The following is a 13,364-nucleotide window of genomic DNA, read 5'->3' as shown; positions in this document are numbered from 1 at the left end:
CCATCTTGTTCGCAAGAATGCAGGCAGCGGTGTTCGGTCGTCGAGTTCATGAAACTACAATCGGACACTGTTATTTCCGAACACCGCTGAACTTTGATGAACGCCTATTTCTTATCCACATATGTCAGGAGAATGCCGTTCGGTAGGTTTGTTCGTGTGAACCATACAAACAAATGGATGAGTTCTGTAATTCCTTCTTATGGAACTCCAGAAAGTTCCTATATGTTTTATGTAAATTTTTATGTGTTTCTGATATTTTGTATTTTATGCCTAGTCATGCTGACTCTGGAATTTGTAACCATTTTATGGGTATGTTGTGGGAGTGTTCTGGGCGTGTTTTCCAGGCTCCTGATTTTGTATATCAGTGGACCAGTTGGCCAGATTAAACAGATTTGTTTTACCCCTTCATCAAGTCTAGACTGATGTTTGGGGACTTGAAAGCTATAATCACTTTTTCACTTTGGACTTGGGAGCTTCATAACAGATATACTCAGCCGGTGTATAGGGGATGCCTTACAAGGAGCATCGGATCCCTAATGAGCATGTGTTGAATCAATACTTTCCTGTGGGGGGATTCCAGTTCACGTGACTGTGTTTTACTTGTCCAGTGCAGTGGAAGTGCCTGTAGTGACAGCCACTAGAGGCGGACTTAAGCCTACAATGTAAATATTGAAGTGTGTAAAAAATTTTTTTAAAATGTAGTGTTAAAAGAACAGGGTCACTGCACCCAGACCGCCTCATTGAGACCAGCATTTCAGTTTGCTGTCGGTAATATTTATTTTGCTGTATTTTTCAAAATGTTTAATTAGGGATTATTCTAGCCTCGGTGAGGGAATAATCTAAATTTTATTAAAGACAGGAGGCAAATATTTGCTTTACCTTCTTTACTGAAACCTCCAGCAGCAAAGAAACGGTTAACAGAACTTTTCAAAACAACCAATCAGAACAAGGCAACAGTAGTATAAAACCCCTAAGCAGGCTCTTCCACTTCCTCTTTCTTTGATGAGGTCGAGCAGGAGAGCAAGGAAACCAACTAATCCACCTTGTAGCAGACACATCCAGAGAAATAATCGTCAAGCCCCGAGAGAAAATAGATTACACTGCAAGAAAAAGGAAAACATCGTGAAAGTAAACTGTCAAGGCAAGATGTCATATCCACACAATATCACTTGCACATCATAATACCTGATGAATAAACAAAGTCTACAGATCTTATAAAAACCTAGTATCTAGTATGTACCTAAACTAAAAGGCATTGACGAAACATAATTACAACACAAACATGATGAATAAAAATGCACACAGACAGTCATCACCGAATAATAGAAATAACCTTTATTATGTAAAACATGAGTAGACGGATGAAAGAACCAGAACCTGGATCTACATGGTCGCGTACAACCTGTCAACAGCCATAGGGACCCAAACATCTCTCCAGACACCAGTCATGGCAGGCTACCCCTGTGGATCCCACACAGGACATGAAGAGACAGGGAGCCGTAGATTGCTTTCCCATGGCAAACTCCAGCAAAAGGGGAAAGCACGGAGGACTCCTCCGAAGTGGTGTGGCCAGGCGAAACGACACTCCCAGGAATTCGGTCTGAAGCAAAGCCCGAAGTATCCTGGAGGTAAACAGGATGCGTACGCCCCGAAGGAGACCAAGCTTGGAAAACGCGTCCCTCGCCTTGCTGAGGGTCCGGCAGTCAGCTGGAGAACCGCTCCGTATGGCAGTTCGCACCGAATTTAATCATGCCAGTATTCGAGACCTCGGAGGGTGAGGCAACCAATCATTGGGGTCTCTCCATGGTCGGGTGAAGCCGTCCACCACATGAGTGTCTCGTCCCGCAGACATTGTCACAAATGACGAATACTTGTCCAGACGCTATAGATAGCGATCCTACGTGAGATCCGACTGCAGTCCAAAGTGGGCGACCAGAAATAAGTCCAGGCCGGAAGGTAGTGAGCAGTACTACTTCCCCTGGGAAAGCTGTAAATGTTGAACAAACCTGCAGGTAGTTCCATGCAGTTGGCGTGAAGAGGTCCCTCCTTTGGACTCCAGAGTCCAGGCCGAAGTTGGTTGGGGTCCGAAACTCCTAGGAGTCATCAATTAAGTTTTAGATGACCTTCGTCCGAAGGTCACATGATTCGGTCATAGCAGACCGAAGACCCGAGAAAGCGTCATGTTGGAGCGGCTGATAGTACCGGAACCTGGAGGTATGGCCTCGATGGTGAATAACTACTGGTCAATCGACCGGGTTGGGCCTCTAAGTGTGACCCGCAGGTTGCGGAGCATATGCCCGGCATTTTCCTTGAAGACGGACATCTTGGTCCTCGGGAGGCGGAGCACCGCCTAGACCGAATATTCTATGAAAGACCAGAAACATATACGAGAGTAGGGACACTCTCGAAACTTTAAGCTGAAAAATGGGCAATGGTTACCTGATGTATATTGTTGCACTCCGTGACCCTAGATTACAGACGATTACTTAATCATTTATGTGTTGTAGTAGGAACTCCTTGGTGTGGATAATGTATTGTTTGTAACATGCTCCCCCCCAGGGGCGTACCTAGAGCATTTGGCACCCGGGGCGGATCCTCCTTATGGCACCCCCCTCCCCCCCTTAAAATTTAAAAAAACACCCACATTTTTTTACAATGAATGTAGCACTGAGCAGTGTTTGTGCATCTAAATGTAAGCATGGGTTTTTGTATGGAAAATGTGTGAGTGAATGTAGGGGTGTGTAGTGTTGGCGTTTGAATGCAGGCATGCATTTGTGTGTAGTGTTGGCAGTATAGGGCAGTGGTGTGGTTATATCAAAAACATGGTGATGTTTTAAAGGTGTGTTTGTTTGTAGTGTTGTTTGAATGCAGTGGTGTGCTTGTGTGTAGTGTTGGCAAAATGCTAAGATGTATGCACATATACACATACACAAATACACAAATATATACACACAATTAGACAACATATTTGCATAGAATTCATACTAGCCACCCAGATTTCCTGTTCTGCGCTGGCTGACACCTCTAAACTTCGATCTTTGTTTAGCAGATAACTCCTCTATTTGATATCCCTATGTGAGATTGCCATATTTAGATCTAAAGAGCACCCTAATTTGGCATATTTAAATATGGAAATCTCACATAAGAACATTAATTTAGGGAATTATCTACTAAACTGCTAAAAGATCAAAATTTAAAAGCCTTTTACTTAATTTTAATCTTTCAGTTGTTTAGTAGTAACTCCCGTATTTGTTATCCTTATGTGGGATTGACATATTTAAGGACACCAAATAAGGGAGCTATCTACTAAACACATACACATTTATATACACACAGACTTGTACATCTGTGGTTGTGTGTGTATTTATATACACACACAATCTCAGACATACACCTAATCACAGACACACAATCACAATAAACACACACTTAACGACAGAGATACACACAATCACAGACACACACAAAAATCACATTCTTACACACATTTAGTAATTAAGATGTCCACCCAGCTTCCCTACCTTGCTCTTGGATCTTCCCCATGGTGAGTAACGTTTGCTGCTGGGCGCTCTTCCTGCACAACTCACTTGTGCTCCCAGTAGTGATGACGATGCCATCTTATCCCAGTTGCCGGTTCACTGCAGGGCGCGCACTAACCTCACTGCCTCCCAGAATATATCTGTCCTTGTCCCTTGTGTAAAAACATGTGTTTGTGACAGCGTATGTATGTGCATTGTGCGTGACTGCATATGTAATTTGTGAATGTGAGCCTGTGTGTAATGTGTCTATGTGACAGTAGGGGAACAGTTGTATGTGCCTGGGTGGGTCGGAGTAGATTGGGGTCTTGGACTTCGTGTGTGATATTGCATGGGGGAATAGGGCAGGGAGGGTGGGGGTATAATGGCAGTGGGGGGTGGGGGTATAGGGCAGGGAGGGTGGTGGTATAATGGCAGGGGGTATAGGGCAGGGGTGGTGGGGTATAGGGCAGGGAGGGTGGTGATATAATGGTAGGGGGTATAGGGCAGGGGGGTGTAGGGCACGGGGGTGGGGTATAGGGCAGGGAGGGTGGTGGTATAATGGCGGGGGGGTATAGGGCAGAGAGGGTGGTGGTATAATGGCAGGGGGTATAGGGCAGGGGGGTGTAGGGCAGGGAGGGTGGTGATTTAATGGCAGGGGGCTATAGGGCAGGGAGGGTGGTGGTATAATGGCAGGGGGTACAGGGCAGGGAGGGTGGTGGTATATTGGCAGGGGGGTAAAGGGCAGGGGGGTGGTGATATAATGGCAGGGGGGTGATATAATGGCAGGGGGTATAGGGCAGGGAGGGTGGTGGTATAATGACAGGGGGGTTATAGGGCAGGGAGGGTGGTGGTATAATGGCAGGGGGTATAGGGCAGGGGGGGTGGTGATATAATGTCAGGGGGGTATAGGGCGGGGGGTGATATAATGGCAGGGGGTATAAGGCAGGGAGGGTGGTGGTAAAATGGCAGGGGGGGTGATATAATGGCAGGGGGGTATAGGGCAGGGGGGTGGTGATATAATGGCAGGGGGGGCTATAGGGCAGGGGGGGTGATATAATGGCAGGGGGTATCGGGCAGGGAGGGTGGTGGTATAATGGCAGGGGGGGTTATAGGGCAGGGAGGGTGGTGGTATAATGGCAGGGGGTATAGGGCAGGGGGGGTGATATAATGGCAGGGGGGTATAGGGCGGGGGGTGATATAATGGCAGGGGGTATAGGGCAGGGAGGGTGGTGGTAAAATGGCAGGGGGGGTGATATAATGGCAGGGAGGATGGTGGTATAATGGCAGGGGGGTATAGGGCAGGGAGGGTGGTGGTATACTGGCAGGGGGGTACAGGGCAGGGAGGGGGGTTATAATGGCAGTGGGGGTGGGGTATATGGCAGGGGGGTTATAATGGCAGTGGGGGGGTGGGGTATAGGGCAGGGAGGGTGGTATAAAAGTTACTTACCATTTGGCATTTAGGAGGGTGCATGGGCAGCAGCTCCTTCCCAGGCAGGCAGCAGGTGCAGGGGATCTGTACAGAGTGACCGCGGGGGAGCAACCTGGCTCTGCGCCCCCTGCTGGTACACTCCGAAATAGCCTCCCTGCAGCTCAGTGTGTGAGTCAGAACACAGGCTGGGAATCCCCTCCTTGTGCTCTGACTCACAAACTGAGCGCCGGTCTGCCGGAGCTGCGGGAGAGCAGGAGGTACAGAGCCTGGCACCCCCCTGCTGAGTGGCACCCGGGGCGGACCGCCCCCCCGCCCCCCTCTTAGTACGCCACTGCTCCCCCCCCACCTGCGTGTGGCACTTCTCTCATTTGTCATTTCTCCCCTTTTTCTTTTTGTACCCCATGTTGATTTTATCTCTTCGGTTGAAGAGGAATAACCAATAAAAACAGATATTGCAAAAAAAAAAAGAAAGACCAGAAACTGGGTTGACTGGGAGTGAGTCAGATTTAATATGTCCATGTTGATGGCAAAATCCATGTGGGTTTCTCTCATGTCCAGTCGAGGGAGAGAACCAATCATCCACGCCGAGCAGCTCTCTGAGGGGATGAGTGCCCTCCGTCTCAAAGTGTCCACAGGTGACAAATGCATTGGGAGCATGTAGCATGGGGATGGGGCGGGAGTCCACTCCGCCGCATCCTTCGCCCAGCATGGCAACTTCGGAATGGACGCCTCTTTTGGTCATGCGTAATGCTCACGGAACGGTCCAAGGTTCCGCAACCTTGATCCTGAGTCCGGGCACGGTCCGAGAGACCTCTGGGGCTAGATAAGGGGAACCCTATGAATAGAGAAGTGTCAGCTCAATTTGTACGTGAGGGCAACTCCGGAGAGCAGACTCAGCCCTTGGATGCCAAATCGGTCAGTTTGATGTCCAGTTCGGACAAGGGCCATTTGCGGTTCTCAGGGGTAGAAACCAACTAGGCGATACCTATAAGTCATATAGGTCCATTCCCAAAGGGAATTTAGTATTTTCCGCTTTCCAAACTGTAACGCGTCATTTTCCCCGAGGAAACATCTGTGTCCGCGTGTCGTCGACATCCAGTGGTTATTCCCGGATAGAGTGCAAACCCTGTATCAGGTGTTTGCGGGGTCCTTTCCGGACTCCGTCATGAAGACTGATCCTCTAGATGAATCCATCCGTTAGCCAACACGTACCAGGGGTGCTTGGTGTAGCGTCTAGGATGGCCGGTGGAGTGTCCCCTGTAGGGTACCGATGGTTTCTGGCAATGAGGTCAGCGGGGTGGCATGAGGACAGGCCAAGTGACCTTCTGGGCACGGGAGATTTGTCCTTTAGTTGTGATTGCATAACTGCCATAGAGGTAACACTGTCGGAGTGATACCTGGTGCGGCCAGCTGGGGGTCACCCAACAAGCACAAGCATACTATGCAGTATAGGCCAGCAGGGGAGGGGGTCACCCTCAGTCTGAACATAATCGGACACTGTAGGTACAGTAGTGCCGTAGTGGTTAGCCTTCAGACGTGATTGCATAACTGCCATAGAGGTAACACTGTCTGAGTGATACCTGGTGCGGCCAGCTGGGGGTCACCCAGCGTGCAAGAGGGGGTCACCCAACAAGCACAAGCATACTATGCAGTATAGGCCAGCAGGGGAGGGGGTCACCCTCAGGTCCAGCAGAATAGTCCCCAGGAGGGGGTCACCCTCAGTATCTGCGTATAGCAGGGCACCATAAGAACAGTAGCTCAATCAGTGAGAGGGGTACCCTCTTTTACGGGTATAGCCGGACGCTGCAGAGCCAGCAGTGCAGACAGTAGGAGGGGTTCCCTCTCGGTATAATAATAGCAGGAGATTGCCAGAGCATTAGTGTAGGAAGCAGGAGGGGGTCACCCTCAGCATTAATCCTACAGGACACCGTAGAGCCAGCAGGGTACTCATTGGTAACCATGTTGCCAGAGGGAGGGGGTCACCCAGCCCACAATGGTGTCACACGTCCATTATTATGGTCCAGTAGCGGGTAGACCCCCCGAAATATGGACGGGGGGGGCACCCCTAGTAATAACAGGGCTGTATGTGGGGCCGGTTAGCCCCCCTCAGGGGTAGAAGGGTCCATACAGCTATAAGCTGATACACATCTACATATCTACCATATTAGGATACACTTTGAAGTGTATGTATAGCGGAAAATTTTAAGCCCCTTGCAGGAAGGGCAGCAAAACCTTGGCAGGGGAGCTAGGTGCTGAAAACAGACCATATAATTTTTGTTGAGAGAAAGGCTTGATTAGCATAGATCACATGTGGCATAGTCTTGTTAAACAAAGATATTTATTTGAGCAGTAACATACCCCTGTAAATCTAAGATTCTCCTTAGTAGTAAAAAGTGTGGCAAGTCTACTGCTAGGATAGAGAACCTAGTCACATTGCATCAGACATCATAGTAAGCTGCAGTGTGAGCTGTGAGAGTGCCTGGGACAGATCCTGCTATCCAGGATTTGTCACATATGCAGCATGTGAGACAGGCACAGTAAGTAGGGGGATAGCTGAAATATTGGGCTATCTCACCTTATATAGGGAGAGGGAAGGCTGGCCACATGGCCAGCAGGCAGCAGGGCAGCTCGGTGGGTGAGACCGGGCTGTTTGCGACGCACGGAGCCCATACGGCTCCGAAAAAAATGCCCGCCGCGGCTCCAACAAAGTGGCCGCCGCGGCCAAAAAAAGGACTAGCGCGGCCTACCGCGTGGTGCTCGCGCGGCACTGCCACGGCTGAAGAAGTTGCTCAGCACGCGGCCAGGGGCCGCGGGGAGCAGGTGGGGAATAAGGGAGAAAGGGTATGGGCGACAGAGCCCAGCAGGGGGACCCAGGGAGGGGAAACAGAGTACAGGCAGAGTCAAAGCATCAAAGCAGGGACATCCAGTCACCATGCAGCAGAGTGAGAAAAACTGCATAAAGTAACCCAGAATAACAATAAATCAATGAGCAGTATCCAGAATCTATCATATAAGTAGCCTAAATACAGCATGTTAACAAGTGGTACAACAGCTACATAGCATGAAGTGGTATAGGAAATAACACAGAATAAACTGCCCAGCTAAACCCAGCAATAGACTGCCTAGATAAACACAGCAGACAAACTGTTAATATAAATTCAGCAAGAATCTGCCTAAATAAATCCAGCCATTAAGCTGCCTAAACAAACCCATTAAATAGACTGAGTAAATAGACTGTTCAAATAAGCAAGCAGCATGTAGGAGAAAAAAACAACCCAGAGCAGAGACAACTCTGAGTTGGTGAGTGCTCACCTGGAGGCAGCAGCAAAGAAAGAGGAAGTGGAAGAGCCTGCTTAGGGGTTTTATACTACTGTTGCCTTGTTCTGATTGGTTGTTTTGAAAAGTTCTGTTAACTGTTTCTTTGCTGCTGGAGGTTTCAGTAAAGAAGGTAAAGCAAATATGAAGCCTCCTGTCCTGCCATAAAATTGTTTATTTTTTATTTTTGCAAAAATGTGATATGATTTGAGCATGCAAAAAGCACAGCATATTATTGAGGTCACATCATCACATGCTTTGAAGTTGTGCTGGTGCCAGGAGTGTCTCTTTAACCTACCATAGATCTATATAGAATGTTATACCAATTTTCTTACACAGATACATTTATCTATGGGCTGCTGCAATCTTGTCTCCTGGCCAATGTAAATGATCAATAATGAATTTGTTTCTTTTTAAACTATATCTTGGTCTTGTTACCTATCCAGTCTACTAGACGTGATGTTTACAGGACCACTATAGTGTCAGGAAAACATACTCGTTTTCCTGGCTCTATAAGGTCTCTAGGTCCCCCACACCCTTAGGGCCCCCCTCCCTTAGGGACTCTCCTCCTCCTTCTCGTTGTCATTGACTGAATGCTCAATGCTTTCCCCTATGGACGCTGGCGTCTTCTCACTGTGAAAATCACAGTGAGAAGCGCGGAAGCGCCTCTAGCGGCTGTCAATGAGACAGCCACTAGAGGCTAGATTAACCCTATTATAAACATAGCAGTTTCTATGAAACTGCTATGTTTATAGAAGAAAGGGTTAATCCTAGCTGGACCTGGCACCCAGACCACTTCATTAAGCTGAAGTGGTCTGGGTGCCTCTAGTGGTCCTTTAAGGAAGACAGATATAATGTAGCTGTTACTAGTTGGATATTTACCTGTTAAATTCAGTGCTATTTTCATTTGCATTCTCATAATTAATTAATAAAAGTAATATTCAACATCAAACATTGCTCTGAATAAAAGAGATGTAAATCTTTCTATGATATTCTGATGTTTCCTAAAATACTTCTAAAATTCATTTATTTTTAGGTTCCTTTGAAAGTGACTCTAAGCAGTGGAAAATCTTGGGGATGCATGACTGAATTACAAGGCAAGTACAGCTGTTATTCAGTAACTCGTACTTATCTGCCTTACACGGCTTCTGTGCTGAATCACTAAGCAACCGCTCACTCGGAACTTTCATCAGCACCTAATACCTAGCATGTAAATTCTTTTTACATCATTCTGTCTGTAGCCCTGGGCAACAGCAGTGGGACAAGACTGGCTCATACCAGTTTATTGTACTTATTTTAGCCACGGTGCCCAGCAGAGAGCTGCCTGCTTTAATTCAGAATTACTATGCTTACAAATGAAAACCGAGATTAATGCATGAATGTGTAAAACACCCATCCGGTTTCTTTTCACATTACAAAATCTATTCTGCAGATACATTATCAGGATACTGGCAGGTATTGTGCAAGAACATGTGCCTGCTGGGAGCTGATAATTTCCGATTTGCATCCAGTAACTATTCATGCACAGTGTGTTATATTTGCTAAATATCTTATCTTGTGTGAAATGTACAGGCCATTTAACAGTCTCTTAGCTAACTCGTATTTTTAAGTAATTTTGCATATATTTTAGAGCTTGGATGCATGATATCAATAGAGAAACAGAATATAAATAAAAATAAAAAAAGAAAGTTTAAAGATGGTGTGGTGCTAGACTGTGGACACTGGCATTTTGAATCTGTTCATTTAAAGGGACACCATCCAATTGAAGTGGTCTGGGTGCAGTGTCCCTGATCCTTTAACCCTGCAATGTAAAACACTGCAGTTTCAGAGAAACTGCAATGTTTACATTACAGGGTCAAGACTGCCTCTAGTGGTTGCCTACCAGACAGCCACTAGAGGTGCTTGCTGCAGTTGACTCTGTGAAACAACTCTGGAATTCCTCATGCTTTGCACAAGGACATCTATTGAATAGTGCTCTTTATTGCGTATAAGCAAATTAAGCAAATGTGTACAAAGTCCAGATCGACGTTTGGACCCCTCTCTGGGTCTTTCTCAAGATCAGTGCCAAGCTTTTGTTATATATATATATATATATTTATATATATATATATATATATATATATATATGTATAAAGTAAAAAAAATAATTGATAAAAATAAATAGAAAAAAGAAATAAAATGTAATTGAAAAAAAATTATATACCAGTTTAAATTTGTTCTAACTGTATTTTGATATTAATATACATATATATTCAAGTCAAAATACATTTAGAATGACGTTATAAATACATATCTGTGTCTATCTATATATATAGCTTTATAAAAATAATAAAAATATATATTTATATATATATATATATATATATACATGTATATTATATTTAAATTCTACAAATATATTTATATAATAGTTTTACATAATTAAGTTATTTTATTAATTACAATTTGAGGGACCTGCCTGACAACCCAGGAAGAAAGTCCAGATAATTTGGTTCGTAAGCCCTGTTTTTAACCCTGTAACTTTCCAGGACACCATAAAACCTGTACACTGGGGGTACTGTTTTACTCAGTAGACTTCGCTGGAAACAAATATCAGTGTTTCAAAACAGTAAAACATATCACAACGATGTTATCGTCAGTGAAAGTGCAGTTTTTCGCATTTTTAACACACAAACGGCACTTAGTCAAAGTGCCATTTGTGTGTGAAAAATGCAAAAAACTGAACTTTCACTAATTATATAATTGTTGTAATACGTTTTACTGTTTTGAAACACTAATATTTGTGTTCCGCTGAGTCTCACTCGTAAACCCAAACCCCCCATGTAACAGGTTTTATGGTGTTTTCAAAAGTTACAGAGTCAAATATAAGGCTTGCATTCCCTTTTTTTAACTTTGAAATTTGCAAGATTGGTAATGTTGCCTTTGAGACCGTATGGTAGCCCAGGAATGAGAATTACCCCAATGATAGCATACCATTTGCAAAAGTAGACAAATGTGGTATGTCCAGTATTTTTTAGAAGCCACTTAGTCATAAACATTGGCCAAAATTAGCGTTCAAATCAGTTTTTTGCATTTTTCACACACAAACAAATATGAACGTGTTTGTGACTAAGTGGCCACTAAAAAAGACTGGACATACCCCATATTGCAAAAAGCACAGCATATTATTGAGGTCACATCATCACATGCTTTGAAGTTGTGCTGGTGCCAGGAGTGTCTCTTTAACCTACCATAGATCTATATAGAATGTTATACCAATTTTCTTACACAGTGTACATTTATCTCTGGGCTGCTGCAACCTTGTCTCCTGGCCAATGTAAATGATCAATAATGAATTTGTTTCTTTTTAAACTATATCTTGGTCTTGTTACCTATCCAGTCTACTAGACGTGATGTTTACAGGACCACTATAGTGTCAGGAAAACATACTCGTTTTCCTGGCTCTATAGGGTCTCTAGGTCCCCCACACCCTTAGGGCCCCCCTCCCTTAGGGACTCTCCTCCTCCTTCTCGTTGTCATTGACTGAATGCTCAATGCTTTCCCCTATGGACGCTGGCGTCTTCTCACTGTGAAAATCACAGTGAGAAGCGCGGAAGCGCCTCTAGCGGCTGTCAATGAGACAGCCACTAGAGGCTCGATTAACCCTATTATAAACATAGCAGTTTCTATGAAACTGCTATGTTTATAGAAGAAAGGGTTAATCCTAGCTGGACCTGGCACCCAGACCACTTCATTAAGCTGAAGTGGTCTGGGTGCCTCTAGTGGTCCTTTAAGGAAGACAGATATAATGTAGCTGTTACTAGTTGGATATTTACCTGTTAAATTCAGTGCTATTTTCATTTGCATTCTCATAATTAATTAATAAAAGTAATATTCAACATCAAACATTGCTCTGAATAAAAGAGATGTAAATATTTCTATGATATTCTGATGTTTCCTAAAATACTTCTAAAATTCATTTATTTTTAGGTTCCTTTGAAAGTGACTCTAAGCAGTGGAAAATCTTGGGGATGCATGACTGAATTACAAGGCAAGTACAGCTGTTATTCAGTAACTCGTACTTATCTGCCTTACACGGCTTCTGTGCTGAATCACTAACATGTAACAGGTTTTATGGTGTTTTCAAAAGTTACAGAGTCAAATATAAGGCTTGCATTCCCTTTTTTTAACTTTGAAATTTGCAAGATTGGTAATGTTGCCTTTGAGACCGTATGGTAGCCCAGGAATGAGAATTACCCCAATGATAGCATACCATTTGCAAAAGTAGACAAATGTGGTATGTCCAGTATTTTTTAGAAGCCACTTAGTCATAAACATTGGCCAAAATTAGCGTTCAAATCAGTTTTTTGCATTTTTCACACACAAACAAATATGAACGTGTTTGTGACTAAGTGGCCACTAAAAAAGACTGGACATACCCCATATTGAATACCCTGGGTTGTCTACTTTAAAAAATATATTTACATGTGAGGTGTGATTCAGAGATTTATGGCAGATAACATTGTTACAATGTCACTATTGATACATTTTAAAAATGTATATTTTGAAACCGCTATTTCCTACTTGTACTAATAGCCATATAACTTGCAAAAAAAAAAGCCAAGAACATGTTAACATTGGGTATTTCTAAACTCGGGACAAAATTTAGAAACTATTTAGCATGGGTGTTTCTTGACGGTTGTAGATGCGTAACAAATGTTGGGGGTCAAAGTTAGAAAAGGTGTGTTTTAAAAAATAAATTAATCATATTTTATATTGTTTATAGTAAATTATATGATATGAGTAAAACAATGGTATCTTTAGAAAGACCACTTAATGGCGAGAAAAACGATATATAATATGTGTGGGTACAGTAAATGAGTAAGAGGAAAATTACAGCTAAACACAAACCCTGCAGAAATGTAAAAACAGTCCTGGTCCTCAACGGTAATAACATTGAACAATGGTCTGGTCACTAAGGGGTTAACACCTTGCTCTGAACCACCACAATGAACCTATGGATGTTAATATTTTTGAGCCAACAATCACCTTAAAGTGGTTACAAATCTACCCCTGATGCTGTTACCCTATGACAGCTCTAGAACATGGGACAATACACAGGC

General features: G+C 44.1%; 1 protein-coding gene across 1 annotated transcript in view; it reads left to right on the top strand.

Annotated features, from left to right (window-relative positions):
• The window catches only part of LOC134566048 (DNA polymerase nu-like), a 55,047-nt gene extending 42,687 nt beyond the window's left edge, over nt 1–12,360 (top strand). The window contains exons 6-7 of the mRNA XM_063425760.1: nt 9,299–9,379; nt 12,232–12,360. Of these exons, the coding sequence (XP_063281830.1) occupies nt 9,299–9,379; nt 12,232–12,360 (210 nt within the window). The remainder of the gene's footprint in view (nt 1–9,298; nt 9,380–12,231) is intronic.
• The last annotated feature ends 1,004 nt before the right edge of the window (nt 12,361–13,364 follow it).

This window comes from Pelobates fuscus, chromosome 6 (assembly GCF_036172605.1).
Source record: "Pelobates fuscus isolate aPelFus1 chromosome 6, aPelFus1.pri, whole genome shotgun sequence".
In the NCBI taxonomy this organism is placed as follows: Eukaryota; Metazoa; Chordata; class Amphibia; order Anura; family Pelobatidae; genus Pelobates; species Pelobates fuscus.
Note: the sequence above shows the minus strand (reverse complement) of the source record. Positions and strands in the feature narration are given on the sequence as shown.